This window comes from Lonchura striata, chromosome 8 (assembly GCF_050655825.1).
Source record: "Lonchura striata isolate lonStrDom1 chromosome 8, ASM5065582v1, whole genome shotgun sequence".
Taxonomy (NCBI): Eukaryota; Metazoa; Chordata; class Aves; order Passeriformes; family Estrildidae; genus Lonchura; species Lonchura striata.
Genome location: NC_140710.1, coordinates 32,210,765 through 32,234,818, shown reverse-complemented (window position 1 = coordinate 32,234,818; position 24,054 = coordinate 32,210,765). Strand labels below are relative to the sequence as shown.

At 55.2% G+C, this 24,054-nt stretch overlaps 2 protein-coding genes across 7 annotated transcripts in view; one reads left to right on the top strand and one right to left on the bottom strand.

The window, feature by feature from the left end:
• The window catches only part of ATF6 (activating transcription factor 6), a 73,801-nt gene extending 67,540 nt beyond the window's left edge, over positions 1-6,261 (top strand). For all 5 annotated transcript variants that reach the window (XM_085586935.1, XM_085586932.1, XM_085586931.1 and 2 more), the window contains one exon: positions 4,072-6,261. In XM_085586935.1, coding sequence (XP_085443061.1) covers positions 4,072-4,280 — 209 coding nt within the window. In that variant the 3' untranslated portion in view covers positions 4,281-6,261. The remainder of the gene's footprint in view (positions 1-4,071) is intronic.
• Positions 6,262-6,656: 395 nt separating this feature from the next.
• Positions 6,657-20,330, bottom strand: OLFML2B (olfactomedin like 2B). 2 transcript variants are annotated; one of them, XM_085586925.1, is made up of 8 exons: positions 20,105-20,330; positions 18,836-19,099; positions 15,472-15,579; positions 12,350-12,520; positions 10,496-10,733; positions 9,099-9,584; positions 8,469-8,645; positions 6,657-8,188 (listed from the first exon to the last, which is right to left on the bottom strand). In XM_085586925.1, the coding sequence occupies exons 1-8, from the start codon at positions 20,246-20,248 to the stop codon at positions 7,587-7,589; spliced, it is 2,190 nt and encodes a 729-aa protein (XP_085443051.1). In that variant the 5' UTR covers positions 20,249-20,330; the 3' UTR covers positions 6,657-7,586. The 2 variants fall into 2 exon arrangements, with proteins under 2 accessions (XP_085443051.1, XP_085443052.1); XM_085586926.1 differs by having other exon boundaries at positions 10,505-10,733.
• Between the last annotated feature and the right edge of the window lie 3,724 nt (positions 20,331-24,054).

Below are 24,054 nucleotides of genomic sequence, written 5' to 3'. Positions count from 1 at the left end.
TTCAGTAATACAGTTTTAAAAATCCAGTGCTTCAAATATGAAGACGATCTTCTATCGTCTTCAGTAATTTGTAGCAGTAGTTAATGCCCTCAGCCCTATTTGGTTTTGGTTTGGACCACAGACTTCAGCTTTCATCTGTTGGATTTTGCAACATGATTGTTTGTAGGGGGAGAGCAGTACTGGGAATTAGGTTTCTGTTCTGTAGACCAAGCTCGTGCTGGGAGTTCCATACAGCCTGCAGGAGCCAGCAAGGTTCTTTGGGAAAGTGCAGTCAGAGCTGCAACACTTGCCACAATTACCTTTGCTATTAATTTGAAATAGTCAGTCATCTGAAGCATGGCTTTTAAACCTGTTAACAAATAATTAACTGCAGCACAGGCTCTTGGCCCAGCAAGGATGACTTCTTAAGCCTGAGTCTGCACTGTGTGAAAAACCATATGTTCTGAACTTCAAAGAGGAGCAATAAATCTATTTATAAATCCAGACACCTCTACAGGAGATCCGCTCCTGTGTTTTCATTTACGTAATCCCACAAAACATCAGTCATAAGTAATTCAGGACAGTAAAGATCACTCCGTGTCAGCATTGCTCTGGGCCACTGGGCAGCCCTGTGTAATGCTCACCGGCAGTGCTGACCTTCCAGCCAGCACCTGAGCAGCAGGCAGCAGCCTGGGGCTGTCAGTTCTGCTTCACAGACACCCTGCTACCTGTGCCTCGCTGGGAGGGGTGGTGGCTGTGTGCTCAGGCAGGGGCGTGCAGGCTGGCCTGAGCACTGGTTACATGCTGAGCCCTCCAGGGATCAGCCACACGCAGCCGCTGAGCTCAGTGCTGGATGCGGCTCCTCTAGAAAGCCACCCTCTGCCCTGCTGGTGCCTCCAGATGTTAGTACTGCACAGGAAGGGAAGGAGAGAAAGAAAGCCTGACAAGGCTGTCTTTGAATGATCTGATACAGGAATCACCAGGCAAAATCGTTTGCTTGTTCTGGGGATCAGATCAGACCTTGGGAGTCCAGTGGAGAACCCACAACTTGAGGTGCTGCGTTTGGTCAGGAGCAAGGACTTGCAGCTCACAGAGGGGCAGGGCCAGAGGGACCAGGAGTGAATGCAAGTGTCTATGGAGCTTTGGTACCCAAGGGCTTGATGGGCAGCTGCTCCTCCAGCCTTTCCTTAAAAACTCTCCATCATGGAGATCCTCTCATCTCTCCAAGGCACTTTGATCCAGGGCTTGTATTTCATTATCATTAGAAACTTGGTCAAAGTTAAATATCTTTCTCTTGCAGTTGAGCTGTTGTTTCTAATCCTGTCATTCTGCTGGCTTATCTACAGTGATCCTCTGCAGTCCTCAAGGTTTTTTGTAGTACTTCTGCCCAGCCCCATTTTTACTCATGTTTTCCAGCTCTGGCTGTGGTTGAAATGTATTCTGAAGATTTTGGACAGCTTCTCTCTTTTATCAAAACTGCAGTCTCATCCAGTCTAGCCACTCCAAGGTTGTTGCAATCTCTTCAGTTTAGCATCTTCCAGAAATCTTCTAAGTATGCTGTCTATTCCTCATCCAGATCATGAAGCAGTTTAACAGCATCAAGCTCAGGATGGAGCTATGTGGAATCATTTTTTGCAAAGAAAGTGAGCTAGTCTTCCCAAACAGGGGATTGTGCCAGCTGTACTCAGGTCACATTTGCCTGTTGCTTTGCTGAGACCATCACATGGGTGTTCACAGAGCATCAGCCCTTCCCTGGGCTGGGGTAGGCCAGGTGACCCAGGGCTGCCACTGCTTTCAGACCCCTCCATAGAATTAAGCTGATCCTGGCAGCAGCACCAAGCAGTAACTTCTGTCTTTGAGGAACATCCCACCTCCTCTTCTGTGTCAGTTTGGAGCTAATGGTAATGAGAAAGGCTGCTGGAAATGCCTGTAGTGGGCATTGAGCCATTCCCACTACTGCCCTCACCCCTGTGAGATCAAAGCCTTTGCAGAGGTTTTCTGCAGTAGTTAAATGCCTTCACCCCAAAAAGGGAAAGAATCAGATGCCAACTTCAAACCTGCCTTTAACTTCTGGGCTAACTCACAGGCCAAGGGCAGGATTTGGGTACTTTTTGTGAATGTCTGTGCGGGGGATGTGCATCCCCTGTGTGCCTGCTGGCCACAGAAGCTCTTTGTGAGCATGATTCCTCCCAGCTCTTGCTGCTGTGGTGGACTCAGAAGACACAGACCCTCTTGCCATGGGGTAGCAGAGCTGTAGCTTATTTAATCCTGGCACACTTTTGTTGGGAGGGAGCTGTGTCAGCACAGGGGAAGCAGGATCCCATCTGGCCAGAATGGGCTGGGCTGGTTCCCCAGTGCCACCCACACGGCACAGCTCCCTGCCTTGCCTGGGCTGCCCTTGGGATTGCTGTTCTCCTCTGTCTTGTGCAATGCCCAGAACTTAATGATAGCCCTCTGTGCTGGTTGCTGCAAATAGTCAGGGAAGTTCACTGCACTACCAAGATGTTTGCCTGGCCCTGGCCACCATCCCATCCCACCTCACCCACTTGTGGCTTTGAAGCACTTTTTCTCACATATCTGGGGTTCCATCAACTGCAGCATGAGAGCTGAGGAGATGTTTCCAACTTGCTGTTTCACAGGGAACCCATCTGGCTCCAGGCTCTGTGCCCTTCAGCTTCCCCTTGTGCCCCTCTGCTGCCCTTTCCAGCCCCCTCTCCTGAGTTGCACCAGCAGCCCAGCTCCCTCTGCTGACTGGTCCTGAGCCTATGGGTGGGAGCCAAGAGCACCTCCAAAGGCAGAGAGAAGGGGGTGACCTGGAGAGATGGCCTCTGAAAGGGTGCCATCTGGGAACAAGGCACTTCATGTCATAGCAGGGCTTTATCAACAGGGCAGCATGCAGGAAAGGTGAGGTGCTTGCTGGGGGTTTGGGTTAGTGGCACAGAGACTTCCACAGCTGCTCCTTGCTTCAGTCTCTTGGTGGCACATAGAGAGCTTTTTCCATTTCATTCCTTGCAGGTGCAAGCTTTGATTTCCCCTGCAGGCTCTCAGCCCCCTTAGCAAGAGTTTGCTCCTGCTTCTCATTACTATACCAGACATAGTTGATCTAATGGTTTCTACAGGTGGCGTGGGGTACAACAGGGTCCGGCCATGGTCTTCAGCTGTCATCCAGAGTCAGAGTTAATCCAGAAAAACAGTAAAAATTAGTAATGTATATTGCATTCCTCCAGTCCATATGCTTTCCATTAGGTGATCTTCCATCCTCCTGAGCACAGAAAGGAAACTCTGCCAATGGCAGTCTTCTGGCTCTGAAAGGATTGGTCTTGCCTGGAAATCTGATCTCAGCTCTTGCATTCCTGGGCACACTGTCTATGCAGGGAATAGTCTCCCACCTTTAAATCCAGGCAGCAGATGCTAGCCATGTGCACAGCCTGTAAGCCCAGCAGTTCCTGTGACAGCAGATGTCCTGGGCTGGGAGCCACACTGGGGTCCCATGTGCTGGTCAAGGTCTTCCTGCGCCCAGGCCTCTGTCAGGGGAGTGGCCTTGCCCAGTGTCACCACATTACTCAAGTACAACAGCTAGGTCAGGATGGGAATGAGGCACAGTTAATTATTTTGAGAGATCACATGTTAGGGGTTTTTTTATTAGTAAACTGGTGAAGAAGTTCCTCAAGATCCCCAGTGTCAAGAGGGTTACAGAAAGTGAAACATTCAGCTTTTTTAAATAAAGCTTATTTTCCATCACTTCCATACTTTAGTGGCACAAGAACAACAGTTCTGTAATGAATGTTACAAAGTGCAAACTCTGTCAGTAATGATGTGCAGATGAAGAAGAGGAAATAAAAGACATTAATTTCTAGGTGTGACTGCACATGCTAAGTGTGGTCTGGGCTCTTTGAGGTGTCACGAGCAGTCTGGGGCTCTGCTGTGTGAGATGGAGCTCCATGTGTGCAGCTACAGAAAGGAAGTTCTGCCACTGCAGCTCCTGCTCCAGACAAAAAAGGTCCGGAAAACTCTGTTTTTAGTGCTGTTGGACACCTAGCTTGCAGGGTTAACTCTGACATGTTTTGGTTTTTTTTATCCTTACTTTTGCAGAGAATGTGATCAATGGGCAGGACTACGAGGTGATGATGCAGATTGACTGCGAAGTGATGGACACCAGGATCCTCCACATCAAAAGTTCATCTGTCCCTCCATACCTCCGAGCACAGCGCAGAAATCACACCGACACCTTCTACAGCTCGTCGCCCTCTGTCCCAGAGATGCCCCATGCCCTGAGGGCCATTGTCAAATCCCTGCAGTAGCTCCTGTGACAGTGCGCAGGGGAGCACCAGCATGCAGCAGGTCCTGCCGCCAGCCTGAGCCCTTTCCCTGGCAGCTCCTGGGCCTCCTGGCACATGGGCACAGCAGGGACAGCCCCCTTTAGCCCTTTCCTGTGCCTGACCTTGCCCGATGGCCACATCCTGCCTGAGGATAATGCAGCTCAGCTGGCTCCTCGCCAGGGACAGTCCTGAGGGCCCCACACAACGAGGGGGACGCAGGCCATCCCTGCTACTTATGTGTTGTCCAGAATTATGGGTTGTTTTTCATTTTTGTTCCTGTTAGGCTGCCAGAGGTGGGCTGATGAGCCAGAGACAATACAGCAGACACTCACACTTGGGATGGGGCCGATCTCCCTGCAGTGTGCCTGGGCAGCAGGAGGAAGTCCAGCTCCCAGCTTCAGGTGCTGGGCCTGACCAGACAGCCCCACTCCTCATCATTTCCTCCCAAATCCTGCCTGTGCAGCCTCCCTCAGCAGGAAGCCCTGGGATACAGCAGTGTGGTGGAGCAGCCTTGCCCAGCCCCACAGGAGGGTGCTGGGGCCCCACACTCACCACTAAAGCACTACAAGCAGAACAGCCCCACTGCCCTGAGGCTGGGCTGCCTGATGAGCACTGCCCACCCTGCATCTGCCTGGCTTTCCAGGATCCTGCTGCTGCCTTCCCCAGCCCACGTGGCTGCATGGCTGAAGGCTTTGCCCAAAGGAAGTGATTTCATGCAGCAGATGCATTTGTAAAGTTTGGGGTTTTTGAGTTTGTTTTTTTTTTTCTTCCTGGTTTTTGTTTGCGTGGGTTTTTTGTGTGTGCTATTTAATACTTTTCTGCTAACTGTTCTACTGCTAACAACTGCCCATGGAGCAGCACCGGCCTTGCTGGGGCAGAGGGGCTGCTTCAGTTCTGTAGGACAGAGCCACAGCACCTTCTCTGAAGCCACACATGCGTCACACACACTCAGCACCACACACCCCTCTCTGCCTTGCCAGCACAGCCACTTGCCAGGCAGCGGGGGAAATGTTCCATTTGCCCCAGACACTGGCCACAGCCAACTGCTGCCATTCCAGAGTGGAGCTCTGTTCACCGATCCTGTATTTGTCAGCTGGGCCCCAGGCCAGAGCTGGGCCCAGGAGCTCCAGAACACTGGTGCTTAGCTGGGATGAGCCACCAGCAGAACATCAGCCTTGCATAATGACTTCAGCATGTTGTTACATTATTTTTTCTCCCCTGTGCAGTTCGCAAAGAGGATGATGAGCTTCAGCTTGCCAGCCAGCTGTCTTTCCTTCGTGGTTTGAGTGCTAACTGGCTCACATGGAGTTTTTAATTACTGATTATTATTGTTACTATTTTTCATGTATGTGTGTGGCTGTTAGGAAATACAGGTCGATACCACAGCAAGACAAATAGCTCCAGGGGCATTGAGGAGGAGGTTGAGGAGCAATACACCCCCCCTGAAGTATGTGCCTTGCAACATGGAGAAGCTGTGCCCTTTGCCACGTCCCCGGCACGGGCAGCGCAGGCCCCGTCCTCGTGGCACTCGCGCTGCTGGGAGGTAGCTGGGCTTGGCCGGGCTTTGGCTGTGCTGCTCGCACCAGTTCATTTTCCTGGCCTGGCCCCACCTGACTGTGGGCCAGCTCACAATAGTCAGAAATAAAAACCCCAGCGGTGCCCCAGCCAGAGGCACACAGCTCCCCACAGCTATCGGTAGGGGCTGCTGGCTGCTCTGGGGGCATTTGCTGCTAGGGAGCTGGGGAGGGGACTGGGGTGGTGGCTGGGCTTGGCACAGCCTGGCACATTGGGAAGAGCTGCTGGTGGGGGCTGGGGGCTCCAGACTGCTGTGGCAGCACATCCTCAGCCAGCACCCCTGGGCTCTGGTGCTGGAGAGCATCTCTCATCCTGTGTAATTCTGTCCTCTGTGTCCCTAGTACTGAAGGCAGTAAAATCCTTATTTTATTTATTACTAATAACTTCATTATTTTGCGTGTTAATACTGTTTTTCTTAGACAAACTACTGGAACACCTGACCTGGTCTGCCATCTCTTGGGCTGCAATGTGGCTCTGCTTGGCACAGTGTTGGCAGTGCCCATGGCACATCTACCCTGTCCCCTTCCTTCTGCTGGAGAGCGGGTACCCTACACTCGCCCAGAGCTGCTCACCCAGAGCCTGCCAGAGGAGCCCATGAGGGCTGGACATGGCATGTCACCCTGCCCTAGTATCACTCCCAAGCAGCCTAAAGCCATCTGGGATTTGTCTCCATCTGGTGTGTAAACTAGCTCTCCCCAAACCAACCAAAACCCACCCAAAACACCCCTCTGCATTTTCATGCACCCAGAGGGTGAACCAGAGCCAAAGAAAGGCCCAAACAGCTGTGAAGGTACTGGATCCTTTATTACTGACAGCAGGTAAATACAAGATGCTGATGGGCAGGAGGGCAAGGGCTGTGCCTCTCTGAGGGGATCCTGATGGTCCAGGACCAGGGCGGGCATGGGTGTGAGAGGGAATGTAGGAAATGGAGTGGCACAGCGAGGGCTCTGCCAGCCCCAGCCCAAGCCCAGGCAGCCCAGCACCCAGCTGAGCAGAGCCTTCACCCAGCAAATGCCAAGGGGGACTATTTGGGTTACAAAATGAACAAACAAAAGCCATCTACACATATTTACAGCATCCCCCTCCTGCCACCAGCTCCCTCCAGGCATGAGTCAGGGCTTGGGGTGCACCCATCCCCCCAGAGTGGCCTGCAGAGAGCAGAGCCCCAACTGGAGAGGACAGTCCTTGACATAAGTACCAGCACCAGGGGCTGCTGGAGCTGTGCTCGCAGCCCCGTTGTACAGCAGGATCTCCAAGGGGCCTGCTGGCCGTCAGCTGGGAAGATGGTCCTGAGACGTGACATTCTCACGGGACATGTAGGTCCTCCACCAGGACAAGCAGGCAGCAACATCCTGCTAGGACCTGGTGCATGCAGCTTTGCATTGGTTCAGGATGCCTTGCTGGTTATCTGTAGCTAAAAACATCATTAGGATGGTGGTGTCTGGGCCACCTCCTCTTCCCTGGGTAGGAGAGCCAGGCCTGCCTTTCCAAAGGAGGCCCTCCTTCCCCTGGGAAGGAAAATCAGAAGCAAGGATACAGCAAAGATGAAGGGGGTACTTCTGGCCTGGGGATCGATCTACAATCCACCATAAAAAGCCAGCTTGAAACAAAACCCATCATTTACTCTTCAATTTGTACAAAATAACAATAAAAATAATAATAAAAGGTGCTGGTGGCCCCTGGCTTGCAGTGCCCCACTGTGGTGGGGGGGTCTCAGTAGGCAAAGATGACATGGTAGGTGACTTGGTGGCCATTGTCCCAGGCGTAGAGCAGGCGGTCCTTGGGGTTATAGTCTATCTGCGTGGTGTAGGCATACTCATTCTCAAAGAGCAGCCTAGGGATGATCTGCGTGTTGGTGTGCGTATCAAAGGCGTAGGAGATGTTGGCATTCCTCTTGTTGTAGCTGTCGACCGCATACAGGACCCCACAGATGACAAAGCAGTTCCCGTAGAAGTTCTTGCGCAGCCCCGTCCGCCACGTGGTCTCCTTCTGGGTGCTGAGATCGGCCGCGTTCAGCTTGCTCAATACGATCACCTCCTGGTTGAAGCCCTCGTAGCTGATGGCTGGGTAGATGACCCACAGGCCATTCTCATCCACGGCAAAGTCCACATCAGAGTGGCCTCGCCACCGCCACGGGGTGGACTCCTCATAGGCCACATCGTGCAGCATGGCCCAGGCAGCCACGTAGCGCTGCTTCAGGTCGTACTTGATGATGTTGCGTGTGAAGGCCCGGTTATAGTAGAAGGACCCGTTGTAGACAACGTGCCCTGTCCCAATCCAGCTGTACGGGAGCTTGTAGGAGTTGCTCCAGCGACCTGTGTGGGCAGACACACCTGGCTGCTGAGACCTCCCTTTGCTGTGGGGTGAGTGGCCATGCCAGCAGCACCCTCTGCCCACAGCTCTGCCTGCCCTCCCTCCCTGGCCACCAGCCACAGCCTGAGCTGTCCCATGCTCTGTACCCTACACACCAGCATCCAAGAATGAAAGGTCCCCGGGCAGATCATCCCCCTTCGATGCAGCATCCCCAGGAATGAGGATGCTGCTTTGATCAGCTAAGTGGTGCCTAACATGGTATCAGAGATGGTGCAAACCCACCTTGCTTGAAATTGTCAAGGTTTCTGAACTCCACCAGTGTGTTCCCATAGTAGTAATTGGTGACATAGATCCGCTCCTCCTGGGCCAGGGGGTCCTTCATCCAGGCTCCCTCATTGCGCCCGTAGGTGTTCTGGGTGGTGGGCCCCGAGATGGTGGACAGCGTGTCCTTGCAGCGCCCTGCGTGGGCAGGGAAAGGCTTTTGAGGCCAGAGGCAGGGTGGCCATGCTGTCCCTGAAGGCATCACCCAGCTCCAAGCCCACCCAGCAGGTACCCGCTGCCACCTTGGCTCTGGTGCAGCTTTGTGAGGCCCAGCAGGACTGGCCAGACCCCACAAACATCTCCCCACAGCCTCAGTCATGTCCCTGCTCCAGCTGAGGCTGCTGCCTGTCTCAGGTCCCGTCTCTTTTTGCTCTGCCCAGCCCAGTCGCTAGAGGTGGGAGGAAACTACAGTAGGTTCCAGAGTTAATTATTAAACCTGGCACCACAGTGAAGTGCTGTCCAGCTGCCATCATCATGACACCTCCCACCTGTGAGCAAATCCAGGCATCTTGTGCTTAGCAGGACACGCTGTGGGCATGAGCCAGGCCCGCCTCACAAAGCTGGATGGGTGCAGCACCTGCAGGCACTCACCAATGATGTTCCTGATGTCTTCCTCCTCCAGGCCCTCTTTTGGGGTGGCAGGGATGGATGAGCTGACCGGCGTTGCGGGACTGTTTGCCTGGACCCAAGCCCCTGGGCTGCGCTCCATGTCACTCCAGCCTCCAGCAGGGGTGGCCACAAGCAAGTTCTCTGTGGCTGTGGCTGTCACTGTGCTGGCCATGGCTGTAGGTAGCTGTGGGGTCCCCTCCTCTGCCAGCCCTGCCGGGATAGTCACGGACTCCGGGGCAGGGATCAGCCAGCTCACGGCGGTGGGGTCCGGCGCGGCAGGGGACAGCGGCACTGTGGATGTCACAGCAGCGCCGGTAGCTGGCAGGGTGGTGGGAGTTATGCCAGGGGTGGGTGGCCACCCCACTGGGGAGGGCTTTCTCACAGGCTCGCCTGCCCTGTTGGTGGGCCTCAGGAGCTGGTCTTCTATCAGCAGGTCCACAGTGTTGTCCCCACTGAACAGCTCGTCCGCTGCCAAGCACAGACACAGGTGTCAGCCCTGCAGCCAGGAGAGCCAGGACCCTCCAGCCGGCTCCCTGGCCACTGCTGCAGGCTGTCTGGTACTAAATCCACCTGTGTTCCCTCTCCATGTCCCCTCAGAGAATGGCAGAGGCTGACAGTGTCCATGTCAGGAGGTGAGTGAGGCCCTGTCACAGTGACATCCACCACCTCAGGCCAGGCAGAGTGGCAGGTGGTGGAGATCAATCCTGCCCTGCCACCTCCCAGAGATTGGGCAGGATGGAGACCCAGCTGCATTCCAAACCCGATCCCACTCACCTAACCCAGGATGCCAAAGCAGGAGCCTCAGCCAGAGCACGGGGATCACTGGGATTCCCCAGCCAGCACGGGCACCCTTTGCTCCTCATCTCCAGGAGCTCACAAATCCCCGCAGGGCAGGGCTGGAAGTCCTCGCTGCTGAGCCAGTCCGCACAGCGAGGGCACTCGTCCTTCTGCCCTGCCCGTGCTGCCCACTGCGCTGGTGCGGGTGGGCTCAGCCCCTGCTCCCAGCACGGCCAGGGCCACGAGCCCTCAGCTGCCTTCCAGCACAGCAAACACTGCACAAACCTCCCAGGATGCCATCAGGCAGGCAGATTTGAAACACAAGTGTATTTAATAAACCTCCATTTACTTCTGGAAAGGTGTTGATGCTGGGTGTTTTGAACCAAATTGGTGAGCTATTTCCTTAGCTACCAAGGGTTTTCCATGGAATAACAATGCTGCACTGCCCCACATACACAGCTCAAAAGCTGCACAGCGGTGAGGTGCCAGCTGTCCCACCTCCCCCTGCTGCTCCCACACTCTTTGCCCCCACACTCCCAGGGGATGAGGCACTAGCTTTGCTGCAGGATGCAGCCACCATCCCAACAACCAGGGCTGCATACCCAACTCACGTTGCTCCTCGATGTCATTCTCTGACTCGGTAGACTGGGCCTTGTAGTAGGTGACCCCTCGGACAATGGTGGGCTTAGAAGGAGGCCGGCTTCTCACCCGCAGCTTCCTCTGCAAGAGCTGCTCAGGCTTCTTTTCCTCCAGAGAGAGGTGCAACTCTGGGAGGGATTCCACAGAGTTGATCTGCTGGGAGATGGTTTCATCTTTCAGGAATCTTTCTTCGTATTTTCCCTAGAAGAGACACAGTAGGTTGTTACCAGATGGGCAAGAAATGCCCCATTTTGGTGAAAGGACAGGTCAGGCTGCACAGACCCCTGCTGGGCTGCTGGGCAGCCCCTCCTTTCCTAGGGTCTCCCTCAGTCCATTCTGACAAGGGAAACCCTTCAAGACACAGCAGGGTGGCAGACCAGCACTGCTCCTGCATATCCTTGGTGCCACCCTGCAGTTCTGGGACTCAGGGCTCCATAAGGTACATACTGTGGGATGCAGGGCAGGCAGGAGTAGGGTCACTCCCTGGAATGTCAGGGGCTAGTTCCAGCAGCTGATCTGCAGAGTGTGCAATGTGCAATGAGCTTTCTAGGGCAGAGGGGCTGAAGGCACCTTCCCAGCACGAGCAAGGCAGAGACCAGGAATACCCTCCAGGGCAGGGACCAGCTGCCACAGTTCAGGTCTGAAGGTTTTCATCTCATTAAAGAAAATCAGAAAGCCAGCCTGAGGATTGAAGCCGTGCCCATTTGGCTGAGGAGATGGGCCCTGCTGCAATTAGCAGCGAGAAAAGGGGAATATTGGGAAATGAGGTCACTCGGGGTAATAAAAGCCCCGCTCTCTGCTCCCCTGCCTGGCTGGGGCTGGCTCCTCTCCAGCAGGCAGCAGCTGCTCAGCTCACAGCATGGGGAGCAGGGGAGCGGGGCTGGGAGCATGGCCGGACACCCCTGTCTGGCACGGCTCTCCCTGCCTGCTGAGACACAGTGCACGTGTGGGAGCCCACCCCTGTCCCCAGGGGCTTGGGGAGCCCGTCCCCACACAGGATCTGCAGAGCAGGGTTGGAGGGCAAGCACAGGCCCTTGCCATTCTCAGGAGCTAAGCACTGCTGCTTGAGCTGGAAATTGTGCACTAACTGTTTCCTCCGCCGCCAGATACCTCCTGCTGCCCTGCAGAGGGACACTGGGGTGAGGGCAGGGTGATCCAGGAGCTGCTGAGCAGGGATCAGAGGAGCACGGGCCATCCTAGATAGCACCACTGAAGCAGTGAGAACTTCAGGACACCCTGGACGGACCTTTCCCCGAAATACCCCGCTCACATCTCTCTGGGGCTGCACAGAAACTGCTGCCCCAGGCAAAGGATGTCTGAATGCTGGGCAGACCCATGGGGATCCCCACAGTCCGGTGCTGGCTGCCAGAACCGGAGGATGCCCAAGCCCCTGCCTGGAGCCTGCCAGATGCAGGGGCTGGTGGTGGAGGGGTACTTGCCTGGCAGGGAGGCAGGGAGGGGAGGCAGGCAACCGGCTGTCCCTCCACCGAGCCCCAAGCCCTGTTAATCAAAGGCTCTGTTTCCCAGCGCTTCCCAGCCGGCCCCGCAATGACATCACGATTTCCAAGCAGTTCAGCCACCGCTGACCTCAAAAACCAACAGCCCCGTGGGAAGCGGGGAGGCCGAGGGAGCAACCTCCCTCTGCTTCCACCAACATCCCGTCCCAGCAGCAGCTGGGCTGCACCAAGACACACGGTTTGGAGTTGGAGGTGCATAAACAGGGTCACTCCAGCGAGGAGAAAATCACCCTGGGCAGTGGCCACACCCTAAAGCCACCCCAGGGCTGCATGAGCAGCAGCAGTGACACTGAGCTGTACCTCTGAGTGAGCATAGGCAGCCTCAGCGTCCCTCTGCAGAGAGCTCTCAATGTCGGCCAGGCTGTCGGTGAGGAGCTTGGAGCAGTTTTCCCTGCCAGGGGGATCCTGCAGACCCTCCTCCCCGCTGGCTCCCGCCCGCTGGCCTTCCTGCGTCAAGTTCCTGGACATGCCCTAGGAAAGCAAGAGAGGACAGTTTAATGACAAGGCGTGTTCTGTAGCTCCCAAACCACAGCCCTAGAGCTCTGTGCTGCCATCCTGGGCTCACAGCTGGGGATTCTCCATGAGGCTCCACTTCAGCTGCTAAGAAGACGCCCGTGACTCCAGTGGGATTCATGAACCCCGTCCTTGGTGTACATATCCCAGATCCACTCTTTGTTGCAGGTTCCCATGGAGTGGAAGTGTGGCCCTGAGGCTCTTCAATCCCCACCCTCAGCAACATTTGCCAGCTTACAAAATGAAGAGGAAAAGACAAGCTAAGACACCTTAAGTCAGCCTAGTGTCCTTTGCTTGTGGCAGCAAGTTCATCTTGCATTAATTAATCCCACTTTCCTGGCCTGACCACATAGTGTCTGCACTCAGGGACTGCTGCTCCCCAACAACCTCTGCTCCCACAGAATCTGATAATCTGGGGACAGGACAAGAGCCAGTGACCCTCAGAGAGCCGTCAGAGCTGTCCTGTGACAGGGACAGAGCTGGGGCTGGTTGCAACTCACCCAGCAAGGCAAAACCCTTCATCCTTCTTCGTCCCCAGCCACAAGCACATCCTATACCCTAGGGATTGTTGCAGTCTCTGGTCATCACTCCTTGGGCTTCTACACCTCAAACAGCAACTGCTTTGGATAGTTGGCACATCAGTCAAAGCACTTTAGCACAGGCACTGGGGGTGGTTACCATGATCCTTCATTTTCAATCTGTTCAGTCATTAATTTCTCCTAAAAGCCACCGTGACCTCCATCTGTGACCTCAGAATTGCCAGCTGATGTGACAGCTGTGAGCTGAAAACAAGCAGAGGAGCTGCCACACTAGAGAAGGTGCTCCATGGACCAAGAATTGGGGGTTCCTTCCCTCTACCAACACCATTGGTCTAAAATACCTTGTTGTACTGCAAAGAACTCGTGAAACCTTCCAACCTCTGCAAAAACAGGTGAGTTAACCCCCAGCCCCCTCCATGGGCATCTGAATTCCCAGTCTTTACCCAAGAATCATGAGTCACAGATTTACCAGGACACTTTGAGGCTGAGACCAGTGACACAGGGACTCTCCAGCAAGTGTTTTGCAGCAGTAAGCCGAGGAGCAGGAGATCTCATGATGCTCTCCCAGGAGCAGCACAGGAGCAGCTCTCAATACCATCCTCCTTTAGAGAGGATGACTGATTCCAACAGCCCTGTGCCCTTACCACTTCTCCTGTGTAATGTTTGGCTTATGACCTGCTTAGGGATAAAATCTGCCTTCCCTTGAGTAGAGAGGCAGCACCAAAGCCTGGCCTGTGAAGCTGCTGAGGCTGCTCAGCTGCTGTGCAGGGCAGCAGCTGCCAAAAGCACACCCGCCTGGGAGGGCAATGCTCTGAAGCCATGCCAGGCTCCAGTTCAGCATCTCAGCTGTCCATGCTGTCAGAGCCCACAGCCGGTGCAGGGTGTGATCCTCCTCCACATCCTCTCAACTGGAATTCCCATGCTAAGCCAGCAGCAGGAGGCATTTCACACCTGCTGCCTGCATCAGCTCAGCTCTGCCCCAAGCACTGGCCAATCTCCTCCTAACCAAGGCCTCTCCTTCCATTTTCCATCCTGTCCAAGTGCCTGCAGGCAAATTCAGCTGCTTTTACATCTCCTGCAGCCTCACTTCTGGGAAATTAGTGACCCCTGTGAATTCCCTGCTCCTATACCTCTACAGCTCCATCCCAGGACAAACTCCTTCAGCCCTATGAAGCTTTCTGCCCATCTGTCTCCCTGTGACGGGCTGTGAGTGGAGTGACCAGGCTGCAAAGGTCACCCCATGTGTCCAGCATGCCACCAGCACTGCTGGTTCTGAACCCCCCTGCAGAAACTAGCTAGTAGGCAGAGCCACTTTGGTACTGGAGCAGAGTGCAGTGATAACCCCACCTGAAACAACCCCTTGGCCAACCCAAGTAATGACTGAAGAACACACTAAACCACAGGAAGAGGGTGGGAATGCAAAGGGGAACATTGGTGCTTTTTTATTTTCAGACCTCAAAAACCCCTTTTTGGTCAATTTCCATGCTTGGAAACTCAAAGCCCCCCCAGGCAAGCATGCTCCCTTCAGCAGTCTCCTTCCTGACTCTGGGATGGAGCACACCGCACCTTCCCGAAACACTTTGTAAGTGGAATTTTGGCTTTATAAATCATTGCCTCTCAGCTCCTGGCTGGAGACAAACAGGACTGCTCCACTCCAACAAGAATGTAGAATTACTGTCCCAGATACAGACCACGTGAGAAAACTCCAGTATTTAATCTGGCAACCTGTTGCTACATAGCCGAGCACAGCTTAAACTGCAAACCCTACGCTGTGCTAGCCAAAGAAATATTAAACTCTATGGAAGTGAAAATTATTTCACTGGAAGTCTGCTCTAAAATTAAATGGAAGGTTGAGGGTTCTGCTCTGTTTTAACACAGGCCAAGACGTAACTTGGTCCTTCAGGAATGTGAGCTCCTTGGTTCCCCACAGTCCTGCTGACTGCACCCCTGCACCAGCCTTGAACCTCTCATCCCTACATGAAACAGCACCAAAGCTCCTGGTTGAGAGCAACCATCACACCAGCACAAAGTAAAACTGAAAAGAGGAAAAAATTAACAGCAGGGCCTTCTGACCCAAAGGAGATGCTGCTCCTGCTGAACTCACAGCTGGGATCCCACTTGCAGTCTAAGCCCTGAGGGACTGCAAGAGCTGGAGAAGGTCAGGCAAGGCTGATAGGGTGGGAATGCACTGAGCACTGCCTGTGATCTGGTCTGGTTCAGATCCAAGTCTGGTCTGGTTTTGTTTCAGTCAAATAGTTAATTAAAATTTCTTCCCAGGCAACATGGCTCTGAACACACCAAAGGTAGCAGGAGCTTGGTTGGAGGCCAGTCCCACCGAGGGTGAGGACATTGAAGGAGAGCGGGACTCACCTCCTCAAGCTTTTCCACCCGACCCACCAGCTTGGTCGTTACTGAGTGCAGCTTCAGAAGGTCTAAGCCATAAAAGGCACTTTCCAGCATCTCGACGATGGAGGAGAGCTGAAAGGCAAGGGGAGAACAGTCAAGCAGCAGCACTTGATGTAACACACCCCCATGTAGCTTCTTCAGCCAAAGTGTCAAGTGTGCTCCATCTGAGTGCAAGAATTTGGATTAAAAGGCAAGTTTTCCCTTACACAGCCCTGCTGCACTGCTGCCCTGGTCAGAGCACAGCATGCAGAGTGATGCTCGCCACCTCCACAGAGCCTCAGCACTTCAGGAGCACATTTTGAGTGCTAGGAATTAGTAGCAGAGCAAGGTAAAATGCTGGTGTCTTTGCCACCCTTAGGCAGGCTCTCCCACAAGCCCAAAGGCTTAACTACTCCACCAGTGATGTGACTGCCACCAAAAGAGGGAACAAGAAAAAGGCAGCCCAGTTTGAGATCAGACTCTGAGTTTGTGCCATCCTGTGCTCTTTTTCCTGGAACAAGAAGAAACTTGTTTAAAAGTTTTAAAATACTCTCAAAATGCAAGAGTGAAGAAATAGAAATTCGGTGTCAGCCTGGTAACAGTTGCCTTTCTGAAGAACAATTTTATCAGAGGGATTCTGCTCTCTCCTGCAGCCACCCACTTTACAGACACCCTGTATTTAAGTCACCCCCATGCCTGTGTCCTGCCCAGCATCAGCCCTCAGTCACCCCTGGGGATGTGGACAGCGGAGCCCTTGTTCTGCATTTTGTCCTGTTTCTGGTGCTGTTCCACAGAGGACCCATGCTGAGCAGGGCATGGCTGGTGGGAAGGGTTCCTGGGCCACCTCCCCCTGGTCCCACATGTCCCCATGTGTCCCCACATGTCCAACATGTGTTGTAGACTCTACAACCCCAATGGCTGAGCAGGATTTTCAGTGCACAGAAATTACTACAGGGCAGTGACATTTTCTCCCAGCAGCTACAAATTGGTCAGCAAAGCTTCATAAACATGGGAGAATCATAGGCAGCACTGCTGGCAGCACTTGGAGTTTCCACCCCAGCCTCTGCAGCCTCCCTGTGGAGCTGACAGCAAAGGAAAGATTTTTTGGGCCAGATAAAATGACAGCATTAAGAGACAAGAGCTGTTTTATGGCTGTGCATCCACTTTCCACTGAGAGCTGGATGGAGACAACCAATACAATGCATGCTGCCTGCCAGACAGCCACTGGAGACAAACACTTTCCCTCCAGGCTGGAGAATTTCCATCAATGCACAAAGGTTGCAGACTGCATTAACCTCCTTCCAAATGATCCTTAGCACAGCCTCCTTGCACTGACTCTCCACCAAGACCCCCAAAACTCTGGCTGTGCCTGCAGGCAGCATGCTGCCATTTTACAAAAATAGATCTGAGATAAAGCTACTCCCTGCCAACACCGCACTGACTTTCCCTCAAAGACCACACTGATGTTCCTATCAACTCACTGCTTCCCTCCCTTCACCCAGAGTGCACTTTGGCTCCCACTGGATTGATGGTCCATGAATTCCCATTGAACTTTACTAAAGGCACAGATGGGACTGAAACCTTCAGCTGGGAAGCCCAGCACAGGCATTCAACTGAGTTTGATTGCCCTGGGTTGTGTTCCCGCTGCCTGGATTTCTCTCTCTTTCTCACCATTCCCTCAGGGACTCATCCTCCAGCCCACCCAAGGGAGAGACCTTCCCACGGCTCTCCCACACATGGAGTACCCAGGGCTTTTGTGTCAGATCATAAGAAAGTCTGGTAAAACACAGCATACAAATGAGCCTGTGCCTTTCCTGCTGGACCAGGCAAGAGTGATGCTTGTTGGACCAGCAAAGAGAGTAAAACCCTTTGGGGGTGCTCAGAGCTGTGGGGTGGCCTCACCTGGCCCCTCGCTGCCCAGCTCCTGGCATGGACCCTGGCAGAACAGAAAACCTTCGTGCGTGTGTGTGTGTGTGTGTGTGTGTGTGTGTGTGTGTGTGTCTGTGTGTTTGGATAAACCTTGTGCAGTTGCCTGCCCGCGAGTCCTTGCCAAACGAGCGGGGGAGCCGGGTCAGTTCCTTGAGGACAGCCTTTCACACCACAGCTGGCTGTGAGCAGCTCCCCCTGGGAAGCGCAGCCGGAGCCAAGGGACAGCCAGGCAGTTCTGCTCCTCCCGGAGGAGGATGTGGAGAGAGCTGGGAGCTGATGGTTCAGGAGCACCCCTTGCTTCCCAGCAAGGGACCACAGGGGTGGCTCTGTCACCTCGGGGGTGTCCCCTCCCCTAACCACAGAGAGCTTACGACTCTCATCTAAGGCCACGTGGGACCTCCTGGCTTTTCCCCAGACGAGGGACCACCAAACAACTCTAGACTGGGACTCCTCCTCCCCTGGAATGACGGATTGTCTGCCTGTGCCTGTTTATCTTCCTTAGCTGCAGGGAAGCTTGGACAAGAAGCTGCTAACCGTCTGCAGTCGGACAGGATGAAACACATCCTCAAGCTCCAAATTAATTAGAACAAGCCCATTGTGGCGGCTGCAAGGGCAGCTGCCCCACAGCACCTTGCACGCCACCCCCCTTCCCACCTGAGAGGGATTTAGGAGCACCAGTGCCACCAGCACTCAACCTGCCACTCCAGGAACTTGCCAGGACTGGACCAAGCCAGTGGCACATTCTGCTGCCTTACACTGGTTACAAACTGGAAAACCCAGCAGGGTCTGCTGTCAGCTGCTACCAGCAACAGGAAGCATCCAGAAAAAGTCAGCAGTACTTAAAATAAACACTGTCACTTTTGGAAAATATGTATGTATTACTAGAGATATAAAATACTAAATAGTAGAGAAGTGTCAGCATTTAGAACAACAAATCCATCCTGCCGTTAGCCAGCTGTGCATCACACCCTCACACTGACGCATCAGCAGCTTTTGGCCCATGGAAGCCAAATCAGCTTTTTTGCATGGGTCCTTGGGAGTCCTTTTCCACAAAACAAAAAGTCCCAGCAGCTGCTGAACAGAGCAGAGCTGTCCTCCAGGGACATTTGGAGCTGGACAGAGGGCAGGGAGCAGACCAGTCCCTACTGGGCTCTCAGCACAGAAAGCCACGGTGAACCCCAGACAGCAGAGGATGAATCAAGTGAATCATCCATTGCAGCTGCTCAACTCAATCTCTTAAGCTGAGCTTGATTTTTATATCAAACATGCAGAGATAAATATAACTAGGAGACGGTTTAAGAAAAAAGGTTAGAAAATAGAGGTTTTTCAGAAAAAGCTCAGAAAAAAAAGAAAAAAGGCCTCACAAGATGACCCTGTCCCCAAAGAGTCAAAGAGTCAGGAGCTGAAGCTGCTCTCCTACCTTCAGGTCACTGCTTTCTGCCTCCCGCAGCTTCTTCAGCCTGAAGTCGCCCTCACAAGGGTTGAGAGCTGAGGGGGGGGCCACGCACGCACACTTGCAGCTGGGTCCTGACGTGATAGTTTCCACCGTGTAAAAATCCTCCGCTCTGAAGGCGCCCTCGTTAATCCTTTGGCAGGCGCCACGGCCCAGGGGTCTGACCAGGCATTTGCAGCGGCAGTCGGAGCCTTCGGACACCGCCTTCACCTTGTCGTAGTCACCTAGCAGCTGAGCACAGGTCACCAGCAGTGAGCAAACCTCCCATCCTCTTCCTGCACGGCCAGGGACAAGCACAGCCTAGAGCTCAAGGTCCAAACAAGGACGCTCTGGACCCTGAGTCTTGAGGAAACTGGCCAGCTCTTCCAGAATCTGCCAAGCCAAGGAGCTTTCTAGAGAGCGCAGAACTGATCCCTACCTACAAGGGGAATAAAAACTGGCTTCTTCCAACAGGGCTTTGAATTTCAAATACAAGAATTTTAGACTTTTCTGCTTTCTTTAAATGCTCTGTGTACAAAGGATCCAGTAAGTCACCGGCTACCCAGAGCAAGACTGTTTTACACATGCCAACGGGCCAAGGGTACACTGGAATAGTGACTGAAAGCCACCCTATAGGCAGCGTAACCTGGTGGTGAAGCAGTACTTTTGATTAGCCCAATACAATGCCAGGAATTTCCTTTACGGAGATTTGCAGACAGCGCTTCTGGAAGCCCAAGCACAAAAATAACTTTGGCGGTACATTTGCAATATTCTCTGCGTTAGCCATTTCCGAGGGCAGATAATAACATACTGCCTGATCAGCCAAATCGAACAGAAACCTCCACCACATCCGACTGGCACGGAAAGAGCCCGGATCCCTCCCCCCCCGGCACACAAAGAGGCCCCACCAATTCTCCTCTCAAGGAGTTTCCCTTTTTCTGAGTCCCCCCGGAGAAATGATAGGATGGAGTCCGTGAAGTGCTCCCTGACGGGGAGTGATTTCACTGTGCCTCCCGTGATGAACTTCCTCCAGTGCACAGCATCACTGAGCTCCACCGAGAACGTACACCCAGCATCATCCAGGATGTGCGCAGCATCACCCAGCATCACTCAGAGTGTGCACGGTATCACCCAGCACCGCCGAGAAGCTTACGCTCGGGAGCACCCAGCTCTATCGAGCACCCACAGCACGCAGCACCACCCAGCACCCCGCAGGGTGCGCGCAGCACCGCCCGGCAGTGCCGAGCTCCGCGGTACCTGCGAGAGGATGTTCTCCTGGTTGTCCGCCTCGTCCTGCAGCGGCTCGGCGGAGGGCCCGGCCGTGCCGGCGGGGTGGGTCCCTGCCCGGCAGCCGGCGCCCAGCGCGGCCAGGCAGAGCAGCAGCGGCAGCGGCCGAGCCATGGGCGGGCGTCGGAGGGGCCGGGGCCGGGGCCGGGGCCGGCGCGGAGCCGCCGCTGCTCGCTCAGGTGCGGAGCGGCGGGGCGGGCGGGGCCGGCCCGGGCTCCCGCCCCGCTCCTCCTCCTTCCCTCCCTCCAGGTCCTCCTCCCTCCGCTCCTCCCTCCGCTCCTCTCCCGGCGCTTTCCTCTTCGGCGGCGGGCCCGAGGCCGTGGCGGCTCTTCCCGCCTGCGGCGGGGCTCCCCACAGCCCCAGCCCGCTGCTCCGGCTCCGCGGGCCCCTCGGGCATCCACCGGCCCGGAGCAGGCTACGGGGAGCCCCGGCACGCGGGGCTGCTCTGGGGAGCCGCCGGCCACCTCCCCAAAGGGCCTGCGCTGCCGGTCGGCTCCCGGCGAGCATCCCATCCCTGCCGTGTGCCAGGGAGCTGGGGCGGACGGAGAGCCATCCTTACAGCCTGTGTGGCTCCTTTCCCAGCTCCAGGAACAGCCTGGCTCTCACCTTCCATCCTTTGGGTGTCAGGGAAGCGGTCCCGATGGCATGGCATGGCACACCACAGCTCTCTGTCGCACTGCCCACACTGGGGTCACACAAGCAGCGTATTCCAAGAAAGGCTCCCAGCCATGAGTGCGGACCTCTGTGTGCTGACTGAAATTCAGGCTGACACCCTTGGGAAGCGGCTGTGCTCTGGCACTCCTGTATCCTTGTGCACCTCCTGCCAAACAGAAATGTTCTGGACACACCGTTCCCAGGGAACACACTGGCGCAGCATCTTGCGCTGCAGAGGTGTCTGCACTGCTGTGACAATGGCTGGGCCTCACTGACACAGAAGGAAACCTGAGGTGCCCTTATAAACACACCAGCACAGGCCAGTACCATGTCCCAGGTATGGCGCAGACTCACATTTCCTCCAAACATGCCCACAGGCCACAGGCAGAAGTTGCACGCACAGCAAGTGGCACGAGAGGCCACATAAGCTCTTGCTAAAGCAAGGCTGTGCACAAGCCAAGCACCCCCGGTCCCTAATGCACACATGTCCCAAAACCACCCCAAATGTGGTGCCTGCAGCCATGGGACCAGGCACCCTCCTTAGGGGCACTCCAGCTCCTCCATCCCACCCCTCTCTCCCACGGTCACTCCGCAGGGATGGAGTTGCCAGACACAAAGAAAACATCTCATGTGAGAGAGGAAGCGGCTGTGGCACAGGGGATGGCTGATGATGCTGACCTCAGGATTCGTGTGGGATGGCGTTGTGCCTTCCTGGGAAGGGAAGCCTGTGGAGAAGGGGGCAGGGCCGTGTGGGTCCCTGCAGCAGGGCTGAGCAGAACAGCAGGAGGGGAAACAACCAGGGAGGCTGGGAGGAGGACAGTCAACCTTTGGCAACTGGAGAGCAGTGGGAGGCAAAGGCGTCTCGAAAAACCTCCCCCGACCAGCCTCTCTCAAGGACAATAGGTCCCTTGAGCACAGGCTCCTTCACTTCTGTTTCCATGGCTCAGCTTCCCTGAGGATAGCTACCCCACATGTCAGCACAGGCTGTCCTGGGGCTGCCAGGCCAGCGCTTTGGGAGTCACCAGCCTGTGCCCAGCTGGCCCAGCCTCCAGCTGGCCCAGAGCACCAGACCCCCGTGCACTCATGGCACCGCCAGGGCTGGCAGTGAGAGCAGCCCAGAGAGCTGCCACAGCAAACAGAACCTAAAACTGTGGAGGCCTTTTCCTAAGGATCACTTTCAAAGGCTGGAAAAACATAAGGAAAACAAATCAACCACAGTATTTCGAAACTAAAAGGAAGGCTTTCATATGTTACTGACATCCCTCGCTGATTTCTTTCTAAGAAGAAAGCATTTCTATTGTTATTTATTTTTGGGTTAAAGATGGGTTTAATCCTGTCCTTCGGGGGCAAGGAGAGAAACTGACAGGCACTTTGAGTTCAGAGCAGTCATCTCTAGAGTCTGAATATTCCTCCTTCAAGAAAAAAAACAAGACAAATCCACAGATTGAGGAGGACAGCAGAGCAAGAAGATGTGGTTCTGACTTTTCTGTCTTGCTGGTAGAGACTGGCCCAAACTTTGATGAGAGCAGGGGCCCCACTATCCCCATATCTGACCCCATTCTATATTTACTGGGGCTTGAGCAAAGCCGGGGCTGCCCAAGGATGCAAGTAGACAGCACTCTTCAAAGTGCAACAAGAACAACCACCACCAGGTCTGGGTAAAAGGGAATTTAACAGTCTCAGGACTGGCAACGAGCACGTCTGTGCCTGGAGCTGTGAGCGCACAGAGCTGCCCCCTGAAATCATGACCTTGGTGCCTCACCCCTCTGTGCTTGTCTGGGGCCCTGCAGCGGGGGGACCCTGGCCAGGCCGGGGCTGTGGCGGTGGCTCCGGGATGCCAGGCCAGGGCACGCTGGGATTGGCAGGACAGACGGACGGCACGGACGGCACACCCTGCCCTTCGGAGCGCCCGAGGCGGGCCCGGGGGCTGGGGCGGTGCCGGGCTGACCCGCGGGACGCCGCAGCTCGGCCCGTTCCGCTGGCGGGGCCGCAGCTCCCCCGCGCGGCGCCGCCCGGCCCGGCCACCGGGGCCGCGGCTCCTCGCCGCTCCTCGCCGCTCCTCGCCGCTCCTCGCCGCTCCTCGCCGCTCCTCGCCGCTCCTCGCCGCTCCTCGCCGCTCCTCGCCATTGAAACGCTCCCTGCCGGGGCCAGAGAGCCGCGCTGGCCGGCCCGCCACCCCCGAGCCTCCTCCGGGCGGCACAAGTCCCAGCGCGCCCAGCCTTTGTCCGCAGGAGAGATGCTCCAGTGTCTTCTCCATCGCAGTGACTCCTGCTGGAAGCTCTCCAGGGTGTCTCCTGTGGCCGGCCAGCCCCGCACTGCATGCATCACTCCAGGTGTGGCCCATGCAGTGCTGAGTAGAGCGGAAGGATCCTCCCCGTGCCTGCTGTCAGCCCTCATCTAATGCACCCAGGATACCATCCGCCTTCTCTGCCAAGGTGTGTTCCTGGCTTCTGCCCAGTCTGTTCCCTGCATCAGAGCACCCTCAGAGCTTTCTCTGCCAAGCTGGGTGGCCCAGCACACACTGGTGTGGGGGCTGTTACTGCCCCTAGCAGGACTTTGCCCTTCTCTGTGTTGAGCTGCATGAGGTCCCTGTCACCCCACTTTCCCCAACCTGTCTCTGCAGGGCAGACCAAGCCTCTGGCTTGCCAGGCATTCCTGCCAGTCCAAAAGGACACATCAGATGACTTAGGGTCAAAACCTGAAAGATTCCTAGCATCACATGGATGGGATACATCATCTTCCTTCTTATCTGGCCCAGAGGTGAGCAAGGTAAGCTACAGGCTGTGGTTGATCCTTGCATGCTCCTGGTATGTGCTGGAGCTCTTCCCAGAATCTGTGGCCTCAGCTCATGGCTTTTGGTCCCAGAGCCTTGAGTATCAGCACCACATCCTGCTGAGAGAGACCAAAGCCTCAGGAGGTAGGTGGTGTTTGTATTCCCACGCTGGATTCTATGAGGCGCTGTGCCTACCAGAGGTCACAGAGAGAGAGAGGCTGGTGGAATATGTCCCCACGTTCCTGGGCTCCACAGTGCCGTGCCTGTTGCCAGCAGCAGCCAGGGCTCCTGAAGGCAACACTTCTGCAGCTGCCAAGGAGATACATGAGTATGTGAAGTGAGAGGTGGACTCAACAGCTGCCACTCACCCGACACAACTTGTGGTTGGGATGGCAGGAGGTCACACAACCTGGCAGGTGCCACAGCAATCAGTGGCAGCACCTCGTGCAACAACTCCACCACACAGGTTTGCCACAGGTGCCCAGGGTGAGGG

Coding starts and splice junctions, on each gene's coding strand:
- OLFML2B (XM_085586925.1), bottom strand. CDS start 20,248: ATGGCTCGGCCGCTGCCGCTGCTGCTCTGCCTGGCCGCGCTGGGCGCC. Junction 15,580..18,835: donor CAGAAAGCAGTGACCTGAAG/GTAGGAGAGCAG, acceptor CTTGCCTTTCAG/CTCTCCTCCATCGTCGAGAT. Junction 12,521..15,471: donor GGGTGGAAAAGCTTGAGGAG/GTGAGTCCCGCT, acceptor TTGCTTTCCTAG/GGCATGTCCAGGAACTTGAC.